This window comes from Lepidochelys kempii, chromosome 6 (genome assembly GCF_965140285.1).
Source record: "Lepidochelys kempii isolate rLepKem1 chromosome 6, rLepKem1.hap1, whole genome shotgun sequence".
NCBI classification, from domain to species: domain Eukaryota; kingdom Metazoa; phylum Chordata; order Testudines; family Cheloniidae; genus Lepidochelys; species Lepidochelys kempii.
This window is the reverse complement of record NC_136385.1, coordinates 6,405,517-6,432,556: the sequence shown is the minus strand read 5'-3', so window position 1 is coordinate 6,432,556 and position 27,040 is coordinate 6,405,517. Positions and strand designations below refer to the sequence as shown.

The 27,040-nt window shown below is 43.3% G+C and overlaps 1 protein-coding gene and 2 pseudogenes across 1 annotated transcript; all 3 read right to left on the bottom strand.

Annotated features, from left to right (window-relative positions):
- Nucleotides 1-841: 841 nt before the first annotated feature.
- Nucleotides 842-1,849, bottom strand: LOC140912778 (olfactory receptor 5AP2-like; annotated as a pseudogene).
- A 1,605-nt stretch (nucleotides 1,850-3,454) lies between these two features.
- LOC144930700 (olfactory receptor 5J3-like) lies at nucleotides 3,455-10,400 on the bottom strand. Its single transcript, XM_078853484.1, has 2 exons — nucleotides 10,362-10,400; nucleotides 3,455-4,393 (listed from the first exon to the last, which is right to left on the bottom strand). The coding sequence occupies exons 1-2, from the start codon at nucleotides 10,398-10,400 to the stop codon at nucleotides 3,455-3,457; spliced, it is 978 nt and encodes a 325-aa protein (XP_078709610.1).
- An 11,992-nt stretch (nucleotides 10,401-22,392) lies between these two features.
- LOC140912775 (olfactory receptor-like protein COR4) lies at nucleotides 22,393-23,391 on the bottom strand (annotated as a pseudogene).
- Nucleotides 23,392-27,040: the final 3,649 nt, after the last annotated feature.

Here is a 27,040-nt window from a genome sequence, read left to right as displayed (position 1 = left end):
GTGGGAGGCGGGAGGTGGGAGGGGGAAGCAGTGGTTGTCTGGTAGGAGTATCTGGCCATCCGCAGAGGCTGATCATGAGGTCACCTGACAGAGAGTAAGATGCTTATAAAAGGGCAAAAGCTGCTCAATTTGGGCTCTACCTGGCCATGTTTGACCAGCTCAAACTGAGAGGAGCTGCGTGTAGGAGCTAGATGACGGGGGAGAGGAGCAGTCTTTCTGAACATAGATGTATACACAAGGGGACTCCCAAGGAAAGGATGAGCTAGTGAGGCCCATTGAAGTTAGGATGTGTGTCCTTTTCTGAATGAGCTTGTGCTTTACTGGTGAAGTGTTCGCTCTGCCGTGTTAGATTCCTGTTCAGAGTGTCTCTCTCTCTGTGTTATATTCTTTACACATACTGTGTGGCCCTATGGGAGAGTTCAGCTGTAACCTAGAAGGCTCACACTGTTTGGTGGCATTCTAGGACAGGGGGTGTTTAAGCTATGGCAGAGTCTGAAAAGTCATCCCTGAGCCCAGGGACTAGGCAGCTAGATAGCAGGTTCTAGCTCTCCAGAAAGGGTGCTAGGCTGAGGGCCTGCACCCTATTGTGTGCCTAGGAACCCCAAGACGGCAGCAGTGACTGGCTCCATTCAATCTCTGGCACCTTAAAACAACTGGGGATCCAAGATGGGATTCCCCTCAACACAAGTCGGTGCATATCCAGCAAAGGGAGTCAGAGGGGAACTGTGACAAATGCTCCCTTACAATAGTGCACAGACTCTCACCGAGTTACGCAAATCCGAGATTATGGGAAAAGTTCCGTAAACTAGAAATAGGAGTTTCTTTGGGGTTTTTTTTGCGCTTAATGGTCGGAGATACGTTTCCGATTTACGCAAAACTCGAGGTACACGAGGCATTCCGGAACGGTAGCTTGCATAAGTCGGGGAGCGTCTGTATTCTTTGCAGCCTCGCAGTCATTCTTGAACATGGGAAACTGAATTTCCAAGATTAACAGTCTTGGATTCCTTTTTTTTCCGAACAAGCCACAGAATACAGTTAAAACAAAGAAATCAGAGCTATGACACAGAGAATTCACTATTAATTCATCACTGGTTTATTGATAAGCACAAATCCCAATAATTATATTAACTGAGAACAAACCTTCCTGTTTATCATCCTTCTAAAGGCATCCTTCATCTCCTTGTTCCTCAAGCTGTAGATCAGGGGATTCAGCATGATAATTATGAGTATATAAAACACAGAGATGATCTTGTCTGGGTCTGTGGTGTAGTCGGAACTGGGTTGTAAATACATGAAGATCAAAATCCCGTAGAAAATTGTTACGGCCATCAGGTGGGAGGCGCAGGTGGAGAAGGTTTTGCGTCTGCCCTTGACAGAGTGGATCTTCAGGATGGCAATGAGGATGTACATGTAGAAGAATAGTACAATGAGAATCGTAGTCATGACCACTATAGTGGACAAGGTGAAATACACTGTGTTAGCGTTGTGGGTGTCGGAGCAGGACAGCTTAAGGATTGGGGGGATGTCACAGAAGAAATGGTGAATGACATTGGAGTCACAGAAGGACAGGGTAAATTATAAATGGAGTCTGAAGAACCGCGTTCACAAAGCCACATATGTAGGAAGCAACCGCTAGTAAACACACACAGTATCGTTGACATGATGAGGCTCTAGAGCAAGGGGCTACCGAGTGCTAGGAAGTGATCAGATGCCATTACCGCCACCAGGCAAAGCTTCCTTGTTCATCTTTAAGGTGCCACAGGACTCCTCATTGTCTTTGCTGAAACAGGCTAACCCAGCTACCCCTCTGAAATATACGGTATTGGTGGGAGTAACATTACATGAGCATTATTATTGATAGTACTGAATTAATTCATTAGAATTAGGCTTAATCCCAACCCCCTTCTGTTAGGTGCTGTACAAACATATAACAAAAAGACAATCTCTGGCCAAAGGAGCTCATAATGTAAGCTTAAAATAAGAGACAAGAGGTACAGATGGAGAACAGAATAAGGTGACAGAAAGATGATTGAGAATAAAGCTGTATAAAAAGTACAGAGAGCCTTGTTCAGAATTTTATTTTTTAAAATATTTTTTATAATTTTAATTAATAATATCAATGTTTATTTTTAAGTCTTTTTGTTTTAAATGTTCAAACCTTTACAGTCGCAAGAAATTATGGGAGATCAGGCAATGGGAGGTCAGACATAATTTTTTTAATGACAGCCAACACTGAGATTCAAAAAGTTAAAGCTTTATAACTGTTAAAACACAAATTGTCAACATCACATGTCAAAATAAATATCCTTAAATCAAACTCTTGTACATTCTCAAGCTGCAATTTTTCTTACTCTTGCCTAGCTGTACATTTCAATTATTGAAAGCAATATTTTTTTCATTGGTTTGTGTGCTTGTGGTGAAATCAACATTTACCAACATTTTTTTGAGAAAAGTCTATTCCTTCCAAGCCTAAGTATATATGATAGCACTGTTGAGAATAGATGTATATAGGACTGGTCTGAGTATAGATGTGATCAATATAAAGACAAGTGCAAAGTACTTCACTCTGGAAGGAAAAATCAAATGCACAAATACAATGTGAGGAATAACCTGCTAGAGAGAAGTGCAGCTGAGGTGGATCTGAGAGTTCAAGTGGATCACAAATTGAGTATCAGCCAACAATGAGATGCAGTTCTGAAAAAGGCTGTCTGGGGTGTATTACCAGGAGTGTTGTATGTAAGACCAAGGAAGTAACTGTTTGGCTGTACTTGGCACTGGTGAGGCTGCAGTTGAAGTTCTGTGTCTAGGTTTGGGAGTCACACTTTAGAAAAGATGTGGGCAAATAGGAGAGAGTCCAGAGGGGAAAAACAAAAATGACAAAAGGGGTTTGCAAAATCTGATTTATTAGGAAAGATTTAAAAAAAAATTGGGCATGTCTTGTTTTGAGACAAGACGACTGAGGAGGGACCTAATAACAGTCTTCAGCTACGTTAAGGGCTGTTATAAAGGGGATAGAGATTAATTGTGTCAGGCTCACAAAGCCCTTATGAGGCCCAGACACTAAAGAGAGCAAAAGTATTGAATTCTCATAGTGCAAGTTACATACTGAGCATTAATCAGAGCAACACATTAAGAAATTAAAGTTAGAAACAAGTTTTATTTTATTTTAAATCTCAGATAACCTTTCAGGGCAGCATTTCAAATAGATTCATGGTCAAGAAATAAGGAAGGGTGTCTGTTGGAACAACCACATAATGACAGGACATTAGGTAACATTGTTCCTCTCAAGCAATCGTAAAACGTAATTTCCACATGCTACATCAGTTCTTTGAGGTTCATTTAATTCCTGTACAACATTTGAGATACACAAATGAAGGCAGTGACACATAGACGATACTCCTCTCCTTCTTCCAATTGTTCTTCTCAATTGACTGGAATTGTCATGGTGAACAAATTAGGTGAGAATGTTTTTCCAGTCTACCACCCTCTTTAGAGCATCCTTAATCTCCTTGTTCCTCAGGCTGTAAATAAGGGGGTTCAGCATGGGGACCACCAGGGTATAAAACACAGCAGAGATTTTCTCCTGTTCCAGCGAGTAGGTGGAACTGGGTTGTATGTGGCTTAAGCTCACAGGTACATAGAGCATGGTGACAGCTGTCAGATGAGAGGCACAGGTGGAGAAGGCTTTCTGCCTGCCCGTAGCAGAGTGGATCCTCAGGATAGAGAAGAGGATGTACAGATAAGAGATGATGACAATCAGGAGGGTGGACATGGCAATAACCCCAGAGAACATTATGAGCAAAATCTCATTGATGCGGTTATCAGAGCAGGCGAGCTTCAGCAATGGGTTAGTGTCACAAAAGTAATGATTGATGATGTTGGGCCCGCAGACTGACAACCTCAACAAGCCACATGTGTGGGTCAGTGAGTTCACGAGCCCCCCTACATATGAGCCAGCCACTAGACGAAAACAGACTCTCTTAGACATAACAGCAGTGTACAGCAGAGGGTTACAGATGGCTACATAGCGGTCGCATGCCATCACGGCCAGCAGAAACCCTTCTGTGGTCACAAAAACAGCGAAGGAGAAGTGTTGGGCAATACAGGCAGAGTAAGAAATGCTTTTACTCCCCACTAAGAAATTCACCAGCATCCTCGGAGTGAAGACTGAGGAATAGCAAAGGTCAGTGACAGACAGGTTACTGAGGAAGAAGTACATGGGGGTATGGAGTCGGGGATCAACCCTGATCAACATGATCATCCCGAGATTCCCCACCAGCGTAAGAATATAGATCACCAGAAACACCGCAAAGAGGGGTATCTGCAGCTCCTCACGATCTGTCAACCCCAGGAGGATGAACTGGGTCACCATGCTGTGATTGCCCTCAGCCATTTATACAGGGGTACATGAAACCATACCTGCCGGATAACAAGAGAAAGCAGCGTGGAAGAAGGAAATTTCATGGCATGAATTAAATCTGAATGGCACCACCGGGCTTGAGAGTGGGTAGTGAATATCTTACAGGAAACCAGCCACCCTGATGTCTGGGAAAAGTTGAGATGGACTTTTTGATTTACACTCCCTTTTCATGAGGACTGGGATTTTCAAAGCTCTCTAGGAGATTTTGGCATCCCAGTCTCCATAAAATTGACTGGAATTAGGCATCCAGTTCCCCTTGGGGAATTTCCAAATTCAAGCACATTCTTACAAATTTTCCCCAATGAAATATACCTGCATGAATTATGAGTTTACTTTATATTGTCTGCTCACTAAGGGTAAGTTAGAAAGCTCTCGTACTTGGGATCCTATTCTCTGGGTTCAGACTCCTCCCAGATAACCCTTTTAGATGACTACAGCATCTCAGTTGTGTCCCAGTCACTTGGTTACTGCTGCTTCATAACATATCCCCTGTTGCTAATCCCAAGCGTTTGAAAACCAGGAACCAGGCTTCCAAAAATCATGCGATTGGCTTAAAATCTTGAGACCTTTTTAAAATAATACAGAAAGGGTTTAGAAAGGGTAGATCCATCTTTAGGATATATGGGGTCTTAAGAAGTATTTTTAAACCCTGTGCCCAATGGCAGCCTTAGGGGGATGACAGCAATTTTTTTAGAGTTGTGATTTTATAATCTTCAGCAACATACTGATGAAATATATTTAAAGCAGATTTTAAACGTAGCTCCGGTAGACTAACATGTTCTGAGTAAATATTACAGTGATGCACAACTGTTTTTGTCAGTAAATTCAGAAACTGACAGTATATATCCAGGAGCTGGCAAATGCCCATTAAATGGTTCCATTACCACTTTAATGGCTCTTTAAGAATTTCATTGTTGTGCTAATAGGTCTGGCAGGCTGGAGGCTTTTTCACTTTTAAGTTAACTCGATCCCTTCCAGAAGAAGACTCACCAGGCTGCAGCAGCCACCAGCAACAGGGATAGGAAGAGGCGGGTAGGTGGATATTAAGACTCAGGGGTGGCCCAAATTTTCAGGTGCCCTACACAGCTGTGTTTGCTGCCTAAGCCTAAGGGTGGTCCGGAGAGAAGGGCAGGGAAAGGTTTTGTTTTTGCAAGATTTTGTTATTTCAGAATTTGTTGGGTTAGGACCAAACCCCCAGTATTTGAAAAAGTAAGTCTCTGAAAAAGGGAATGGATTCCTGGAGCCATGGACCCTGGAAATTTTGGGTGTACCCAGCCCCCAGGGCAATGGCATATGTAGCAGCTCCAAGGCCGTGGACTCTGGTTGCTAGCAGGCCACATGGCAAGTTGCCAAGGAGCTGGGAAAGTGAACTAGCAGAAACCAGGCAGAATTCTCATGTAGGCAGAGTTTCCCCAATTCCGTGGTGCTGCAGTGAAATTGGCCTGTCTTCACGAAATGTTTCAATTTCATTCAGTCAGCAAATTGCAATGGAACAATGTTTCTGGGCCCTGAAGGGGGTCACGTTTCCAAGCTTTTCTTAGCAACTCTGAGGGCTAGAAACATACTTAAAAAAATCTGACATTCTTAAGTGATCACATGGCTGAAGGAGCTGGGGCTTTAAGAGAAGCACCAAATATCATGAGAATTGGCAACTGTGCCTTCGGTCTATGCTTTCCTTCTCTAGGAGCTTTCTGGTCACTTGTCTCCAGTCCCAACTGCTTACACCTACTAATGGTACACACTGCCAGGTCCTTCATCTCTCTGGGCCATTCGCCATGACACAGGAGTTTGAGGTAGACAGGAAAAGGTGAAGGAATAATGTTGGCACAGAAGCGACGATGGGAAATTGTGTGCAAAGCAAGGCTCTGAAGGAGGGAGGCAGGATGCCTGGAAAAGGTAGCATACAGGGAATGCCGGAAGCCACAGGTGAGAGAATAAGATAAATGGAGAAGTTGCTGTGTAGACAAGGAGTGTGAGAAGAATGGGGAGGAAGAGAGAAAGAAGGAAGAAAGAAGGCTGAAGAGACATGAAGCCAAAACTATGTAACACCTCAAAAGTGAGGCTTTCTCCATTTGCTTCCTTCTTCTGGCTCCCCCTTCCCCATTTCATCACACACAAACAGCTTGTTTTCAATCCAAGGCCCTTCACAGGCTCTCAACACCTTGAGGATCCTCTGCTATTGAAATGTCATCTACCACCTCCGCCTTTCCAATGCTACCCACTGGTCAAATTTTTCAAACAAACACAAAGATGTCTGGAGCTGCTGCAGTGCAAATAATTATTGTTATTTCCCCCTTATGGTGAGAGATCAGCCACACTACAACCCATTGGATCCAAGTGTCTGTCCTCCCCCTCCCCCACCCCTACTCACATCCATACACAACACTGGATAATGGTCAGACTGGCGCTAGGGGCATTAGACTGAGATTGGCCTTTTAAGTCCTGGCTCTGCTACAGAATACCTGTGTGATTTCGGACAAAGATTTCCTCTTTGCCTCAATTCCCTCTTTATTAAATTTGGATAATAAACCTTCCTTTCACCCACCCTCTTCTGTCTTGTTTGTTAGCCTATAAGCTCTTGAGGGCAGGAACTATCTCTTACTATGTGTTTTCGGTGAACCCAGTACAGTGGGGGCACTGATCTCTAACTGATAACACAACAACAATAAATACAAGTTTTACAACCCTGACTTATCTCTATAATTGGCTGTAACCAAAGCCCAGAATCTGAAAATCATCAAAGGTTACAGAAGTTGGATCTGAATCTGATTCCAGATCTCTGAAGTGTGTAACTCAGATGCATCTCTATGTACAATACTGGATTCTTACCTAGTATCCACCTGGACCTTTCAGGCTCTTTTTCATGAACCATGTCCGTTTTCACTGTTATTTATCCTGAGACAGAAAAAATGAACAAACAAACAATGTCTGTCTCAAGTTGCCAAAAGGTTGACTACACTAACATCACACGTCTAAGTAAATGGAGAAAATGAAAAATTATGTCCAGGAATCAGAAGGGAAGAAAAATAGTTAACCCACCTCCACTGAAGGAAAGAGGTATTGAACCATAGCTGCTGGTGGATGAAAGTGTTCACTCACTCTTCATCCCTAAGGAACATGTTAAGGCACCACAAACCTTATATATTCATTTCTGTGGCATTTAGGGATCAAGTCTCCGAAGTACGTTACACCTTCAATTATAGTCTCAAGCCAGGCATAGAGGGGCTCATTACAATGCCCTCTGTGGTGCCCTATCTTACCTCCAAATGATGCACGTGCTAAGTAGCTTTCTCTATTATTCTTTGCTTAGTTTTACAGAAAGCTCTCACTGTTTTGCTAAGCCACAAAAGAGGTCTCAGGGGCAGTGTAACTGAAAATGAATGGCTAAGTCTGTCTTTCCGTATGGAGGAGTCGGTGAATTCAGTGTCAAAGTTAAGCTTAAAAGAAATCCAGACATGTTAAACTGTGGAAAGAGCACAGTTACAGCAATCAAACAACTTTAACTTTGTAAAGCACTAATTGTAAGGCTTGGCATCCACACAGAGCAGAGTTTACCACTCCTCATGGGGTAAAATTGATTTTTCATACATTTTAAGTCCAGAAGAGGACAATATGATCATCTAATCTGACCTCCCGCATAACAAAACCTTGTCCAATAATTTCTGTATCAAGCTCAAATTTTTATTATTAATTATTATTATTATTATTATTATTATTATTTTAGCTCTAACACATCATTTAGCTAGGTATCCAGTTGGGAAGACTTCAAGTGACAGACAATCCACCATAAGCAGGAGTGTTGTAAGCAAGCCACAAGAAGTAATGCTTCCACTCTACAAAGCTCTGATAAGACCTCAACTGGAGTATCATGTCCAGTTCTGGGCACTACATTTCAGGAAACATGGGGACAAATTGGAGAGAGTCCAGAGAAGAGCAACAAAAATTATTAAAGGTCAAGAAAACATGACCTATGAGGGAAGATTGAAAGAATTCGGTTTGTTTAGTCTGGAAAAGAGAAGACTGAGAGGGGACATGTTAACAGTTTTCAAATACTTAAAAGGTTGTTACAAGGAGGAAGGAGAAGAAATTATTCTCCTTAACCTCTGATGGTAGGACAAGAAACAGTGGGTTTAAATTTCAGCAAGGGAGGTTTAGGTTGGACGTTAGAAAATAATTCCTAACGGTCAGGGTGGTTAAGCCCTGGAATAAACTGCCTGGGGCAGTTGGAGATTTTTCAGAGCAGGTTAGACAAACACCTGTCAGGGATGTTCTTGGTGGTGCTTGCTCCTGCTATGAGCTCAGGGAGCTGGACTTGATGACATCTCAAGGTCCCTTCCAATTCTGTGATTCTATCATGGGCTGGGTGATGCTTTTTCTTAAGATGGCTGGTGCTGGTAGCTGGGGGTGGCTCTAGTTTTTGCCCTCTTCCTCTGCCTGCACAGTTCTCAGCTCTAGGATACCGCTGCCTCTGTAGGCCACAGAGCTGGCTCCCCTGCCCTGGGTCTGAGCTGTACTGCGGCAAGGGAGCAAGATAAAATCTCCACTGTGTTTGGGTGAGGGCAGAAAAGGGGTAGCAGCAGCCAGAGGCAGAAGGGAGCAAATTGCATGAAAAAGAGGGGAAATGTTTGAGTATTCCAATCATGGATTTAGGGAAACCTAATTTAGGCTCCTCCCTGTGAAAGGGAAAGGAAAAGTGAAGTGCTTCAGGAAGATCAACCTTATCAGAATGAAATGGTTGAATTTTTTTGTTTCAAAACTACATTTGGCTTCAGAATTTTATTTCATTTTTTACAGGATTGTGTCTTTTATGTTATGTGGCACACAAGCAGAGAAGTTAGAGAAAACATAAAATACTCTTGCTGGAAGTTCACAATGTCTCTCTAATTTGTTTCTCAGGAGCCAGAACAATAACATGTAAGAACCCAAAAATCAGAGAGAGAGAATGTAGGCTGCTGACTATAACAGAGAGGCACAACTCACTGGGTACCTGCTGACTGACTGCTACTACGCCCTGATTGCGTGCTGCCCTACTGAGCTCTCCAACATGCAAGCAGGTCCAGGAACCATGCCCCAAATTTAAACTCACAATTTCAACACAATCACAAATACACCAGTGCATTAACATTTTCTGTTTTACAAGGTCTCTCCTTGTTTTGGAACACTGGTTTCGAAACATGCCATGGGGAATTTGAATCAAATTTCAGCTACTAATTCGCATGTGTGTGGAATCACCATTAATGTGTTTTCTGTGTTGTTGATTTCTTTAAGAAATTAGCGAAACCAGGAGCACTGGGAAAGCCTGTTTCTCCGCCCCTCCCCCCATGCACATTTGCTGCCCACTGGTGCTGCCTGAGCAGTAGCATTGTGACATCAGAGATAATCCACCACTCAGCGCTCCCTGCCTCCAGCTCCTTGTCACACCTGGGGAGAATGACTAGCCCCTGGCTGCCATGGCAACAGCTACCTTTGGCAACTGATTGCCCCCTTCTTACCAGAACATCATCACAGAAAGGAAGTTTGTAATGAAACAGGACCAGATTTGGGTAAGCAGGACAGTCTCCTGCTGTGCTCATTTGGGTTTGTACTGTGGTACAGTACAGTGTTTCTTCTCAAAGGACAATTGTTTGCTACTTTACTTAGTAAGGGCTCACTGAAAATAAGATGCAAAATTCCAGCTCTTTTTCTTTGATATTGTTTATCTGCTTCTTACAAATTGACGATTATAGCTTAGAATTTTCACTGAAACTGAAGTTGCATAAAATGAGGGTTTTTTTTAATACAGTTTAATTTACTCACTTTCTATACTGTGATCAACACAGCATTGAGTGGTGAAACAGGGATTTTCACAAAGATAAGAATGGCAATAAAATATATACTGAAAACAACACTTGAGTAAGAGCTTCATTGTTTAAATAGCACATATATAAAATATTTTCTTTCTATTAAAAAAAAAGAAATTAACAAACAAAAACCCCTTCATTTAACATTACTTAAGTTGGCTTTCATCAATAACTGAAACCATACATAATTAAGAAATACAAAGTCAAGTTTTTAAAAAGGATTAAAAGGTTACAAAGTTTAGCATGCTCAGGTTAGCAAATATCCAAATAAATGTTGCCCTGGCACCCTTAATTTAGTCCTCTTGTGCCTTTGCATGATGATGCAGACTAATTACATGATCCTATATTATTTTTTTTGCCTCTGGACCCCTTCCTTATTCAGTACACATGATTTTTGGCTCTCGGGCTGTGTATTGAAGGAGTCTGTTGTCTGTAGGATCCCTGCCTCATTTATTGCAGAGTTAATGTTGCATGGGCAATGCTCATTCTGGTATTTCCTAACCTGAGTTTGCAGCTTTTTGGTTCTTTGTGCCTTTCCTAATTTTTATGGCTTACTTTACTGACAAGACCAACCTTTATGACAAAGGTGTTTTTTTTTGGTGTGTGCATGATGTATCCATTATTTATCTGTCCAGTATCAACAGTGTGTGCTTTACAAGGCAGAAAAAGTAAGGACACTCCCTAATTCAAAGACCCTATGGTCGAAGGAAGACTGAAAAATACAAAGCAAGCAGGGTATATAAGAACTAGCAATTTCTTTTTCTTTTGATGAATAATCATTAGTATTATTAAAGAAAGGGTGGTGCATTGGGGAACTTGGTGAAGATGTTCCATGCAGAGGAAGCAATTTGAAAACACACAGGGAATGGAATGGGAGAAAGAAACACGTGGTATTGGTGCTAGCTGGTAAAGCAGAGAGGGTGGGAGGTGATGTAGAAAAGACCTAGATTTTTGATTATGTCCTGTCCCTGTAAATAGCCCTGAAGTGGGGTGGTTTGGCATTTTAAGGACTGGAGGCCTGAGCTCAGCCAACCCTAGATTCGTAGAGCTAAACCCTGAATTCGTAGAGCTGGCAGACGACAGAACAAGGAGCAATGATCTCAAGTTGCAGTGTGGAAGGCTTGGATATTAGGAAAAACTTTTTCACTGGGAGGGTGGGGATGCCTTTGAATCTGCTAGGATAGAGTCCCCCATCTTCTACTTAGAGACGATATTTTTTCTTACCTTCTACACAGATGATGATTTCTTTCCACAAAATCAACACAGTAATGAAAACAATCCCGAGAATCTCCTCCACACCAACCATCTCTTGGTCCTCACCGAGAGACCGCGAGATGGAGGCTTGCTGCAGCAAGGCTACAGGGGTCTCCGAGGTTCCCCCTGCCCCATATCCCTGTCCTGCCGGGCTGTTGTCAAGGGAGCTCTGTGGGGTCACACCCGCCTCATCATCTTTGCCCAATAGGCTGAGTTCCTGCCAAAGGCCTTTGTGAAGTCACTGCCACACTCACCTTTCCCTTGCAGGCCTGATGTCTGCCCCTGGCCTGCCTGGATGCATGTTTGAGCTGCACCCTGGATCTCCCCACTTGCTCATGATTGATTCTGGGGAGCAAGCAGGCCACCCAGTAAAACAGCAGAGGCTATTCTTCACCCCACACTGTGTTTTCCATACAGACATAGATTGTGAAACTATTTGATGTCCTAATCCGGCCTCTATTTCACCGGCTATGAAATTTCACACTCTTAACACCATATTAAGCCCAATACTTGTAATTCACGAAAAGGTGCCATGGCACCTTCCAGAATGATAACCAGTTGTGATGCGAGTATACCAGGAAACAGAGAATCCACCTCTTCCCTGGGTAATTTGTTCCAGGGTTTAGTCTCCCTCACTGTCAAAAATGTGTGCCTTACATCTCATTTGAATTTCTCTGGCTTCAGCTGACAGCCGTTGGTTCCTGTTGTGCCTTTCTTGGCTAGATCGAAGTAGCCCTGCCCCATGAAATCCAATCTCTCCTGGAATCCCCCAAGCCAGGAGAACCCAGTAGGGTCCTCCTAGCTGTTTGTCTGCTGGGCTGGAGATATCAGACGCACCAGAGGCATGCAGAAGAGAGTGCACTGCATCAGCCCTGCGTTGGGCTCAGTGGTTTGGCCTTGGCAACTTCTGCTCCAGTCACATCTCTGGGTGCCTGGGCTCAGGGCTTCTGATCCCCGTGGTTGCAGCTAGGGCTGGGGTGCAGAACTCAGGACTTTCATGCCCCTACCCACTCCTGCTCGCACTCTGGGTGCCTGGGCTCGGGGCTTCTGCCCGGCATCTGCAGCTGGGGCTCAGGGCTTCCCTTGCACTTCCTTCTGGGGCTCAGGGGTCCATTTTTAAGGATGCCACCAAATTGGCCCTTGTCTTAATTTGCCAGGGGACTAGTAAGTAGGAGCCCCCAGCTGAGCTGCTCTCAGAAGCAGGGACCCACTCGCACATCTTAGAACCTCCTCTAACTTCAGAAAGATTCTTGGCTGCTGCCCTCAGAGCCCAGGTCTGAAGGCAGCACAGAAGTGAGCGTGGCAATGCTGTGACCCCCCCACAACAACCTCTGAACTCCCCCACGATCCCATTTTGGTCGGGACCCCCACCAAACAAAATGTCATTGAGATGGACGTGTTCCCAAGGAATGTGTCAATTTCAAGGAATCAACATTTCCCAGCTGAAAACAAATGTTCTTCTGGAAAACTTTCAATTTTTTTCAGAGTGGTGGCCATGTTAGTCTGTATCAGCAAAAACAATGAGGAGTCCTTGTGGCACCTTAGAGACTATCAAGTTTATTTGGTCATAAGCTTTCGTGGACTAGAACCCACTTCATCACATGCATGGAGTGAAAAATACAGTAGCAGGTATAAATACACAGCACATGAAAGGATGGGCATTGCCTTACCAAGTGGGAGGTCAGTCTAACAAGACAATTGAATTAAGAGTAGGATACTAAGCAAGGAAAAATCACTTTTGTTGTGGTAATGAGGGTGGCCCATTTCAAACAGTTGATAAGAAGGTGTGAGTAAGAGTAGGGGAAAATTAGTATGGGGGAAGTTAGGACTTTTGGCTGCAGAATTTTATTTCATTTTTTAATGAGATTGCGTCTTTTAGGTTTTGTGGCACACAAGCAGAGAAGTTTGCAAGACATTGCAAACTTCCAGCAAGAACAATAACACACAAGAGCCCCAAAATCAGAGGGAGAGAATGTAAGCTACTGCCTATAACAGAGAGGCACAAGTCTCTGGGTACCTGCTGACAGACTGCTGCTAAGCCCCCACTGAGCTGTCTAGCATACAAGTAGGTCCAGGAACCGTGCCCAAAATTTAAAGTCGCAGTATTCAATTTTAAAACAACCACAAATACACCAGAGCATCCAAATTTTCTGTTTTACAAGGTCTCTCCTTGTTTTGGAACACTGAGTTCTAAACATGCCATCGGGAATTTGAATCAAATTTCAGCTACTGATTAGTATGTGTTTGGAACAATCACTGCTGTGCATTCGGTGTTATGTTGTTGGTTTCTTTAGGAAATTTGAGGAAACAGGAGCACTGGGAAAGCCTGTTCCCCCCCACACACACACACACTGCACATTTGCTGCCCACTGGTGCTGCCTGAGCAGTAGCATTGTGACATCAGAGATAATCCACCACTCAGCGCTCCCTGCCTCCAGCTCCTTGTCACACCTGGGGAGAATGACTAGCCCCTGGCTGCCATGGCAACAGCTACCTTTGACAACTGATTGCCCCCTTCTTACCAGAACATCATCACAGAAAGGAAGTTTGTAATGAAACAGGACCAGATTTGCATAAGCAGGGCAGCCGCCTGCTGCACTCATTTGGGTTTGTACTGTGGTACGGTACAGTGTTTCTCAAAGGGCCAGTGTTTGTTACTTTCCTTAGTAAGGGCTAGGTGAAAGTGATATGCAAAGATCCAGCTCTTTTTCTTGGATATTGTTTATCTGCTTCTTACAAATTGAGGATTGGAGCTTAGAACTTTCACGGAAACTCAAGTTGCATAAAATGAGTTTTGTTTTAATATAGTTTAATTCAATTATTTTCAATACTGTGTTCAACACAGCACTGAGTGGTGAAAAGGGACCTTCACAAAGATAAGAATGGCAATAAAATATATACTGAAAACAACAGATGATGAAGAGGTTCATTGTTTAAACAGCACTTATATAATAGTTTTTCTTTCTATTAAAAAAACTAAGGAAATTAACAAACCAAAACCCCTTCATTTAATGTTTCTTAGTTTAGCTTTCAATAATAAATTAAGCTGTCTAATAATTCGGATATACAAAGTCAAGGTTTTAAAAAGGATTAAAAGGTTACAACTTTTAGCATTCTCAGGTTAGCAAATGTCCAAATAAGTGTTGCCCTGGCACCCTTAATTCTGTCATCTTGTGCCTTTGTGTGATGATGCAGATTTTAGTTACATCATCCCATGTTGTTTTTTTCCCGTCAGGACCCTGCCTTATTCAGTGCACAAGATTTTCTGCTCTGGGGCTGTGTATCGCAGGAGTCTGTTGTCTGTAGGATCCCTGCCTCATTTATTGCAGAGTTAATGTTGTGTGGGCAACGCTCATTGTGGTATTTCCTATCTTGAAAGTGCTTGACTTTGAAACCTTTTAATCCTTTTTGTATTTTCTATTTTTTAAGGCTTACAACACTGATGAAACCAACCTTTATGACAAAGGGTATTTTTTTTTGTTTGTGACATATTATTTGTCTGTTTACTGTCAATAGTGTGTACTTTACAAGACAGAAAAACTAAAGACACTCCCTAATACAAAGAACTCATGATCTAAGGAAGACGGACACATACAGAGAAACCAGCATGTGTGAGGACTGGGAATTTCTTTTTCTCTCTTTCTTTTGAAGTCATTTATACTTAATTATTATTATTTATTAGTAAAGAAAGGGTGGTGCATTGGGGAAGTTGTGTGGTGAGGATGTTCCATGCCGAGGGAACAATATGGAAAGACACGAAGAATGGAATGGGAGAAAGAAACACCCATGTTATTGGTGCTAACTGTACTGGTAAAGCAGAAAGGGAGGGAGGTGATGTAGAAAAGGACAAGATTGCTGATTATGGCCTGTCTCTGTGAATAGCCCTGTACTGGGGTGGTTTGGCATTTTAAAGACTGGAGGCCTGAGCTCAGCCAACCCTAGCGGCTAAGAAGGCTCACCTGAACACAGATCAGCTGATTCTCTTACTGATCATCTGGGAGCAGAAGAGGAAGTGGCTGAGAGAATTGCAGGAGCTGCAGAGAAAGGAAGGAGCAGCAAGGAGGGCTAGAGACAGAGTCTGGCAATAACCTTGGAGGAAAGACCCCGAGAGCAGAGACTAAGGCCAGCAGCAAATTTGCCTTATGCTGTTCTTCTCCTTTTGGTTTGTTGTCTCTGGAAAATAAATAAAACCTGGCTGGAAGGACCGGCAAGACCAATCTGTTGTAAGTGCAGCTGTGAAACCTGGAGGAGGGAGAGATGGATGGCAGAGTTCTGCAGGACCACTCAGGCCACCAGGGGGTGCTTGGGAGGAGGTCATGAGCAGGGGAGGAGTGGGGTTTGGGAGGAGACTGCTCCACAACAGGGCTCAATGGGAACCCTGAATTTGTGCACCCACCAGCTTTCCTGATGTTTCAAGTTCTAGACTCCAACCGGTCGGAAGGTGACTGTTCAGAACCATCCATAAGACACATTTAATTGGGCTGCGAAGTTTCACAGACACAAGGTCATGTTCCCAGAGTTCAAATAAATTGGAAAACCAACATTGTACATTGCAAATGGCACCCTGGGCTGGCAAAGAGAATGGAACATGGCAGGTACCACTGTGGGAGCAGGGATGCTGCATGCCGGGGACCAAGTCATGCTCTCCGCCACACTGTTACAGACCCTTCAGAATCAGTGATGAGAATGATGGGGTCTAAGTTAGCTGTTACCACTCAAGGAAGTGATCTCGGAGTCATTGTGGACAGTTCTCTGAAAACATCCACTCAATGTGAAGTGGCAGTCCAAAAACAGGACAGACTGGCGGGAATAATTAAAAAAGGGATAGATAATAGGACAGAAAATATCATCTTGCCTCTCTATTAATCCATGGTACGCCCACATCTTGAATACTGTGTGCGGATGTGGTCGCCCCATCTCAAAAAAGACATATTGGAATTGAAAAAGATTCAGAAAAGGGCAACAAAAATGATTAGGGGTATGGAACGGCTTCCATATGAAGAGAAATTAATAAGACTGGAGCTTTTCAGCTTGAAAAAGAGACAGCTAAGGGGAGAAATGATTGAGGTCTATAAAATCATGACTGGTGTAGAGAAAGTAGATAAAGAAGTGTTGTTTACTACTTCTCATAACACAAGAACTAGGGGTCACCAAATGAAATGAATAGGCAGCAGGTTTAACACAAATAAAAGGAAGTATTTCTTCACACAATGCACAGTCAACCTGTGGAACTCCTTGCCAGAAGATATTGTGAAAGCCAAGACTATTACAGGGTTCAAAAAAGAACTAGATACATTCATGGAGGATTGGTCCATCAATGGCTATTAGCCAGGCTGGGCAGGGATGGTGTCCCTTGCCTCTGTTTGCCAGCAGCTGGGAATGAGCAACAAAGGAAGGATCACTTGATCATTACCTCTTCTTTTCATTCCCTCTGGGCACCTGGCACTGGCTACTGTTGGAAGACAGGACACTGGGCTAGATGGACTTTTAGTCTGACCCAGTATGTCAGTTCTTATGTTCTTATGTAATGATGTTAAATATACTCAGGGCCATTACACCAGCACAGTATAGCCACAAAATAGTGCAGTCTGGCCACACCCTGTCACAACTGGGCCCTGATTTTCTTCAAATGCGTTCACCTCTATCCACAGCTTTATTCCATAGCTTGTCTCTCTTCCTTTTAATGGTCATTTCTGAATCAGCTAGTGGATCATTTTCAAAGCATCTGGCCTGTGGAATCCATGTCTCAATCCAGAGTTTTGGATATTTGCCACAGAAGAGGAAAGGAAGGGGCAGGCCTTTGGGAATTCATATGACACAAATTTATTATTAATTCAACTCCCCTCCCTTCTATCTCCTTTTCATGAAAAAATGCCCTGCACTTTGAATGTCAGGCGTGGTATCTACGAGAAAGGACACACACACACCACACCAAAGGCGTCCCGATAGCTCGGTTATAAGAATATTCTTATTGATAATGGTAACCATTTTCTACATCTGTCTGAGCCGCATCACTGGACTCTTATTGATGGGTGACATCTTATTCCTGCAGTAGTGAATGGGACAGCTCATGTGGATCAGCATTCCCCAACATAAGTAAGGTATTTGCAATGTGTTTAAAGGACATATATGGCTCCAGATACTGCAACGATTGAGTATCTCACAACCTTCTCATGACTGTGTCCTCAGAACACCTCTGTGAAATAAGGAAGTGCTATTAACCCCATTTTACAGAATTTCAAATGAGGGGCTAAGTGACTTGTCCAAGGTCACACAGCAAATCTGTGGCAGAGATAGGAATTTAACTCAACTTCTAAATTCCAGGCTAGAACCCAGACTGCCAGCCCTTCCTTCCTGTTTGGCCTTTTGCTCTCAGTATTGATCAAAGTATTCGTTCACCCACTGCAACACTAGATATGCTCTTGGGTATAAACATAATGACGATAATCAAATATATTGGGAATATGTAAATACCAGCATCTGAAGACATCTCTTGAACATCAGTTGCAATGGGCATAGTTAGCAGACAAGAATAGTTTTGTGTCTGTAGAATTAAACTTTATGCTCCTTAACCCTTTTGCTGCTGTTCTTTGGGAACTCTCTTTTCTTGCAGCTCGTGAGACTGAGAGAGCCTTGCATTGTATTGGAGCATCTTGGCAAGACCCCCAGTTCCTGGTTCAGGATGGGAGGAGATATAGGCAGAGATGACTCTTCCCAACAAGGAAGAGTTAAGTAGTGCATCAAATTCTATGCCTTGATCTGAAGTCAATGGAAAGCTGTCATTGAGTTCAGCACCTTTGGCTCAGGCTCTTATGCCATCGTTAAACCAGTGAAATCTATAAAGTTATTCCAGATTTATACGTGTCTTGTTAAGCCCAGGATTTCTCTCAGTGTCTCCACTTCCACACTGCTATGGGATGTGCGAATAGCTGCTGAAAGAAATGTCATATTCTGAACAGAGATAACAGGGTTATTGTTCTGTATCATTATAGGTCAGAAATCAAGATGTGTTGAGAAGACATAAAGAGACTCAGATTCCTGGATTTTTTTAAAGTGACTTAAACATGCTGAAAGGAACAATACCTTCATCTAGTTGAACTTCCTTTATAAGATAGGCACAAGTCCCTCACCCCTTAATTTATCCATCGAGCCCATGAATTCTCTTTGAGCTATAGTATATGATATAGAAAGATATATCGCCTTGATTTTAAGACATTACGTGATGGAACATCTGCCACAGTAATAAGTAATTTGTTCCAATAATTAATTACCCTCAGGAAGAAAAGGTGCACCTCATATCTTGACTGAGTTTATTTAGCTTCCAGTCACTGAATTTTATGCCTCTGTCTGCAGAATTGAAGATCCTTACCCGATTGGAAATCTTTGTCCCACACAGGCACATATATAGCATGCTTAAGGCACTTCTTGACCTTCCCTTGGATAAACTAAGTAATAAAAATAAGATATATCAGTAGAACTCCTTATTTGCAGGGCCAGATCCTCATTTGCTGTCATTTGTGCAGTTCCTTTGACTTCAAGTGACTTCAATGAAAGTATACAACAACGTAGGGTTTGGAACTCAGTCCCTAAAACACAAGCCAATATTTGAGGTGTATAAGAAGAATTTCAGCTGTCAGCAGTAGAGCTCTTCAGAGGACAATGATTGCCAGGGGATGTTGTGAGGCCAAAAGTATAACTGGGTTTTTAAAAGAATTAGATAAGTTCTTGGAGGATCGGTCCATCAATAGCTATTAGCCAGGATGGTCAGGGACGCAATCCCATGCTATAGATGTCCCTAAACTTCTGGCTGACAGAAGCTGGGAGTGGATGACAGGGGATGGATCACTGGATAATTGCCCTGTTCTGTTCATTCTCTCTGAAACATCTGGCATTGGCCATTGTGGAAGACAGGTCACTTGGCTAGATGGACCATTGGTCTGACGCCGTATGACTAGTCTTATGGTTCTATGTGATGGGCTGGGTGATGCTTTCTGTTAAGACGGCTGGTGCTGGTAGCTGGGTGTGGCTCTGTTCTTTGCCCCCTTCCTCTGCCTGCACAGCTCTGGGATTCTGCTGCTTCTGTAGGCCATGCAGGAGGCTCCCCAGCCTTTAAAATTGCTCTGTCCCCTGCCCTGGGTCCGAGCTGTGTTTTGGGCTCAGATAAAACCAAACGGTGTATGGGTGAGGGCAGAAAGGGGGTGGCAGCAGACAGAGGCAGAAGGGAACAAATTACATGAAAAAGAGGGAAATGTTTGACTGGGTGTCATGGGTCTGAAAGGCAGTGGGCCTAGGGGTTAGGCTGGGATTCCACAGATTAGTTCAATCTCTCCATTTCCTGAGGGGAACTCTGCTGCGTCATACGTATGAAATCAAAGAATCTTAGCAGGAGCCTGGCAGGTGTTTGAAACTTGCCCGAAGTTCAATGTTCTCACTTTTACAGTCGTGACTGGAGGTGCAAACCGAGACCAGAGCCCCATTGTGCTGAACACACAGCCACACCACAGTGACTCACTAGCTCTCTGAGGACATGTCTACACTGCAGTGTAAGCCCTGGGCTGTAGATCTCACATTTGCAAAGCCTGAGTTTGTTAACGTCGGGTTTGAGAATCTACACTCATTTGTAACCCCAGGTTAGGGATTGTTGTACCCTGGATCCCAAACTGGGGCTCCAGCATCTACACGGCATTATGTGATTCCCATTTCAAACACCCAGATCCCAGAGTTCCTGGCGCACTTCCAAAATGTGACCACTCTAGCTCTTTGTTCGTGGTGCAGTGTGGGACAGTTTCCTATTATTTATTGTCCAGAGGACAAAGAAACTCAGCCTTTGGGATATTTTTGGCTGACTCCCAGAGCAGGAGTCCAGAGGGGCTGCATCTACACTGCAAACCAATAAAAAATGTAACCCCTGGGTTTCAGCTTGACTCAGGCTTAGACCTTCTTTCACTGTGGGGTCCTCGGACCCGGGCTTTGAGCCCTTGGTTAGTGTAATTTATGTGGAGATGGAAGGGCGCTTGAGTTGACTTGAGCATGAGTTCAAACCCTGGGCTTACATTGCAGTGTGGATGTACTCTGAGGTGACTGGTGCTTTAGGTATTCACTGTTGTAATTCGCCATGCCCAAAAGTTTCAGAAATGGCCAGTGCTTTTGGTGCCCAACTTCAGTCCCCTCGATCCCTCATTTCCAGAAATAAAAGATCCATCACTCCAGCTGAAGTCAAGGGGAGCTGCAAGTACTCAGCACTTAGGAAAATAGGGCCCAAGGTCTTTTACATTGAGATCTCAATAATTGTGGCATTCACCAACAATGACTATAAGGTCGCTATCTTAAAACAAAAAAACTTCGAATCCAGACTCCAGCGAGAAACTGCTGAATTGGAATTCATTTGCAAATTGGATACTATTAATTTAGGCTTAAATAGAGACTGGGAGTGGCTAAGTCATTATGCAAGGTAGCCTGTTTCCTCTTGTTTTTTCCTACCCCCCCCCCAGATGTTCTGGTTTAACTTGGATTTATACTTGGAGAGTGGTCAGTTTAGATGAGCTATTACCAGCAGGAGAGTGAGTTTGTGTGTGTATGGGGGTGGGGGGGATGTGAGAAAACCTGGATCTATGCAGGAAATAGCCCGACTTGATTATGTAAAGAGTTGTCACTTTGGATGGGCTATCACCAGCAGGAGAGTGAATTTGTGTGGGGGGGTGGAGGGTGAGAAAACCTGGATTTGTGCTGGAAATGGCCCACCTGTTGATCACTTTAGATAAGCTATTACCAGCAGGACAGTGGGGTGGGAGGAGGTATTTTTTCATATTCTCTGTGTGTATATAAAGTCTGCTGCAGTTTCCACGGTATACATCTGATGAAGTGAGCTGTAGCTCACGAAAGCTCATGCTCAAATAAATTGGTTAGTCTCTAAGGTGCCACAAGTACTCCTTTTCTTTATCCTTGAAAATGTGTCTGTATGTGTTTGTGAGTTTAGGAGTTGCAATTAAAGACCAGGTAATTTAGGTGACCAAAGAGTTATGTGCGTGTGTGTGGGGTGGGGGCGGGGGCGATTTTTGGTGTGAGTACTGACAAAATATTATATCTGAGTGAGCATTCATGACATTCTCCCTTTCAACAGACAAAGTTTTCAACATAATTACATGGACACAAGTGTCTCCAGGAAAACAGATGAGTTGGGCTGTGGATCTGATTGAAGCAAAATCACAACATTTATTTGAAAAATTATCTGTCAATGTTTTTGGAGTATCAAACCAGCCCTGGTTATTGCTCATGACTCCATGGTTGCAGTGTGAACTTTTCCCTTTTATTCAGTAATTCTAAGCAATATTTGAATCACACTCTTACATCTTACACTGAAAAATCAATTTCAAAGTATTTTACTATCGGTACAGGGGAGCCAAACCATCATTTAATAACTGACATGGCCTTTTTATGCACATAAGGTGTCTGCTCAGAAAAGCATCTCTGTCTGAGGCAGCACTTAAGTACATGTTTAACTTTAAACATATGATTATGTCCCACTGAAGCCGAAGGGAGACATACTTAAACATGTGCTTATGGACTTTCTGAATCAGAGCACATGGCCTAGTTTACACTTAGGGAACAGGTCAATCGAAGCTACATAATTTGAGTTTTGTTAGTAGTGTCACTCAAATAGGCGTAGCTTAGATCTACTTATTGCTGGGTCCACACTTCGCTGAGTCTACAGAAGAAACTCTCCTGTTGACTCCCCTTACTCATCTCATTCTGGTGGAGTACCAGAGTCAATGGGAGAGCAATCGGGGTCGATCCAGTGAGTCTTCACTAGACCTGCTAAATTGTCCCCCAGTGGATCGATCGCCACAGCATTGATCCACCCCATAGTGGAAACAAGCCCTATGTGTGCAGAGCAGCCATTGAAGGATTTGGTTTTCCTATTAAGACACCCTTTGGGGGAAAATGGGCCCTCAATTTTGTCTCTATTGCTCTCCTTAGGGCATCCATCACATCCTTGTTCCTCAAGCTGTAGACGAGGGGGTTCAGCATGGGGATCACCACCGTGTAGAACACTGAGGCCATTTTGTCTGTGTCCAGCATGTAGCTGGCACTGGGTCGGAAGTACATGAAGAGAATTGTCCCGTGGAACATGGAGACGGCCGTCAGGTGGGAGGTGCAGGTGGAGAAGGCTTTGCACCTGCCGTCGGTTGAGCGGATCTGCAGCACAGTTGCAATAATTTAGATGTATGAGATGAGGATGGTCCCAATGCTAATCACCTCTATCAGACTGCCAAAGAGGAAAACAAGTAGCTCATTGACATAGGTGCCAGAAGGGGACAGCTTTAGAAGTGGGTTCATATCACAGAAAAAATGATTCAGGAGATTGGAGTGGCAGTAGGATAATCTTAGCAAACCGCTTGTGTGTATCACAGAGTTCAGGAAGGCCCATAGATATGAACCAGCTGCCAGCTGTAGGCAGTGCTTTGGTGACATGATGACTGTGTACAGCAGCGGGTTACAGATGGCTACATAACGGTCGTACGCCATTACTGCCAGCAGAAGGCACTCAGAGATGGCAAGCAATATGAAGCTAAAATATTGGATGATGCAAGCTGTGTAGGAAATAGCTTTCCTCTCTGCTAAGAAGCTCATTAGCATCTTGGGAGTGATGACTGTGGAGTAACAGACATCCATGAGGGACAAATTCTTGAGGAAGAAGTACATGGGGGTGTGAAGTCGGGGGTTGATCCTGATTAAAACCATCATCCCCAGATTCCACACCAGGGTGATACCATAGATCACTAGGAACACTGCGAAGAGGGGGACCTGCAGCTCCAGACGATCTGTCAGTCCTGTGAGAATGAACTCGGTCACTGCAGTACAATTTCCTCCAGCCATTCATTCAGCCTTGGGCGCTTGCTGCGGGATCAACCATAAAGGAAGGCATTAGTTCTTATGCGAATTGTGTATGCTAATATAAAGAACTGTGGTCATATGCACAGAGACCCTTTGAGTTATGGAATGGAACCTATAACAACTGATGGGAAAACCCAGAACTCCTTCACTTCTTCTAAGGGAGAAAAAAAAATCCTTTATCTGTAGGAAAGTGCATTATTCTGCTATTTAGTCTGATTTATATTTTGACCCTGATTCGGCTGATATTTTAATTTCACTGATCAGTGTAGACTTAGGATCCGTGGATCTCCATTATGCCTGTGGACAATAACATGGATAGGAGGAAGACACAGAGTGCATCACACTCTCTGGTTATTGGGTGACAGTTTCCAGCACCGAAATTTGCCTTCATGTTTTTAAATCATTGGCAACCAGGCAGTACACAGTATGTACATACATTCATTGAGGAAATAGTTCAAAAATGGAACTTCCAAATGTATCCCTTCTGGACACTACAGCCATGCTGACTAAATCCTGAAGCTTCTTGTTCTTTGGCTGCTGAAAAATTACCACACATACACTTCTAATGATCAGACTAAAAGTGTGTAGCCAGGGGTGAATATTTGTGAGAAAATTAACCACAGTGAACATATTTTCAGAAACATATATTTATAATGATAAGAAAAAATATTGTCAGAATAGATTTATCTTTTAACCTAACTTTATAGAGATAAGAATAATAATATTCTTATTATGATTATTGAGTTGGGATCAAACTGCCTATAAACCTGTTTCATCCTATGTGAATGTATTATGGGTGAGTTGAGAAGTTGGGAAATGTCTGTAGATCCTAGGAGTGCTGTTAAGCAGAACTACAAAGAAACTGTAGGGATTTGACAGCTTTATATAGCATAGTGTATGGATCTGGATGCCTAAGGGATACTAACATTATGCTTCAGGGCTTAAATGAATCTCTAACTATTAGAGTTCAGGGCGAGATGCGGGGAAGGGCTGATTATTCCACATCTGAATATTAAAGGTCATTAAACCTTCTTTTGAAACATCTAGTACTAGCCACTATCAGAGACAAGACACTAGATGGAGTTCAGGTCTGATCCAATCTGGCAATTACTGTGTGTTTATTCAGTGTTTCATAAAAAGACCGGTGAAGCCAAATGCCCCTGCAGACCAAATTCCTTCTCAAGAGAGACTCTGAACCAGAGATCAGAGAGCTTAATAGAAATTTGCTATAATGTAACTATTTCCTACCCCCACTTTTAAAGGAAGAGCAGGATTGATGCTAAAAGAGCTCTTCTGTCTGTTCATATAGCTCAGATCTATCTATCTATCTGCAAGCAAAAAGTTCTCTCAAAAGAGGATGTCAAATTCCCCTTTATATAATTCAAGGACAGATGGAGTTAAAAACATCAGAGAAAAGATTAATGTAAACACATTCTACATAATGCTCAGTAGAGCAACTGAGCTGGCCATATCACTGAAAGCCCATTCAATTCACGGAAATGATTTATTTTCATTGGACTCAGCTCACCACAACCAAACCTCCACACAGCAGTCAGAGAAAGAGCTGAGCCTTACACTGTGCCCTGAAAACGCAGAGTTCTGACCTGCGTACCCAGGGAAATGACGTCCAGGTTTAGAAGAGTCCCCAGTGAGAATGCTCAACCATCACTCCCCACATATTTAATCTTGGCCTCACTGAAGTCTATGGCAAAATTCACATTAGTTTCAGTGACCCAGGATTTCTTCTTAGGTGTAATATCCCCTCAATTTAGTGGATAGCTGCATTGGGCAATATCTGTGCTTGGGCTGAGTTTCTCATGACAGAGAACATGTCAATAATCCACTCAGAAAGTCACCCAAGGTATGGACTACGAGAGAGAAGTCATGTGAAAGACTCAGAACAATCTCCTTTCTGTTCTCACATCTTCTGATGTCCTCACCAGAGAGCAGTGCCCCTTCCAGAGTATAATTTTATCCTGAAAGAAAAATATGGCTGCATTTCAGATTCCAATAATCAACAAGTTGACTTCTGCAAATTTCTATCTTGGGCAAGGTAACTTGAAGAGAGTTTTTCCTGATGTAAAAACAAAAGGAGAATTCAGTTCTATTGTAATGTTAATAATGTTCACTCCTACCTTCTGAGAGATGTTGTCTTTCATGATTTCAAAGTATAGGATGGAAGTATGTTTTAATGTTTGGCATAGCATCGTTTTGAGAGAGAATCCCTGCAGCACTTTTTAGCTCTGATCATCAAGACAAGCATGGGCAGACTCATTAAAATATACCATATTTCTCTTGGGGACAGGGGATAATCACATGTAGATGCATTATCTTTAAAAGTTTTGCAAAGGTTTCTGCCACTGAGGAGATATGGGCTCTGTGGCTGATGTAGAACCCATCCCCTGGCTCCCTGACCCAGCGCCTGTCACACGAGGCAGGTTGGAGCAATCCAGGGGAAGGTCAAGGTATGGCCAGCCTTGCATTATTATGTGGTTATACTGTGCTGGTCCTGAGTAGGTTTAACATCATTCTCATCATTGATTCCCAAGGGGCTCTAACAGTGTGGTGGAGAGCATGACTTGTTCCCCGGCATGCAGCAAGCCTGCTCCAGCAATGGTACCTGCCATGTTCCATCCTGTTTGCCGGCCCAGGGTGCTACATGCAACGTATGATGCTGGTTTTCCAATTTATTTGAACTCTGGGAGCATGACCTTGTGACTGTGAAACTTTGCAGACCAATTAAATGTGACTTATGAATGGTTCTGAACAACCGCCTTCTGACCAGGTTGGAGTTTAGAACTTGAAACGTCAGGAAAGCTGTTAGGTGCACAAATTCAGGGTTCCTGTTTGGCCCTGTTGTAGAGCATCTCCTCCCAAACCCCACTCCTCCCCTGCTCATGACCTCCTCCCAAGCATCCCCTGGTGGCCTGAGTCTATCTGTAGCACCCTGCAATCCATCTCTCCCTCCTCCAGACTCCACAGCTGCACTCACAACAGATCAGTCTCACTGGCCCTTCCAGCCAGGTTTTATTTATTTTCCAAGAGACAACTAACCAAAAGGAGAAGAACAGCATAAGGCAATTTTTCTGCTGGCCTTAGTCTCTGCTCTCGGGGTCTTTCCTCCAAGGTTATTGCCAGACTCTGTCTCTAGCCCTCCTTGCTGCTCCTTCCTTTCTCTGCAGCTCCTGCAATTCTCTCAGTCACTTCCTCTTCTGCTCCCAGATGATCAGTAAAGAATCCACTGATCCGTGTTCAGGTGGGCCTTCTTAGCTGCTAGGGTTGGCTGAGCTCAGGCCTCCAGTCCTTAAAATGCCAAACCATCCCAGTACAGGGCTATTTACAGAGACAGGCCATAATCAGCAATCTTGTCCTTTTCTACATCGCCTCCCTCCCTTTCTGCTTTACCAGTACAGCTAGCACCAAAACCATGGGTGTTTCTTTCTCCCATTCCATTCTTCGTGTCTTTCCATATTGTTCCCTCGGCATGGAACATCCTCACCACACAACTTCCCCAATGCGCCACCCTTTCTTTACTAATAAATAATAATAATTAAGTATAAATGACTTCAAAAGAAAGGGAGAAAAAGAAATTCCCAGTCCTTACACATGCTGGTTTCTTTGTATGTGTCCA

Bases quoted from the DNA above. Each gene is read 5' to 3' on its own strand.
- LOC144930700 (XM_078853484.1), bottom strand. From the start codon at position 10,400: ATGAAGGGGTTTTTGTTTGTTAATTTCTTTTTTTTTAAT. The intron at 4,394-10,361 runs AGAAAGAAAATA...ACCCCTGTATAA, and splicing joins TTAATTTCTTTTTTTTTAAT to ATGGCTGAGGGCAATCACAG.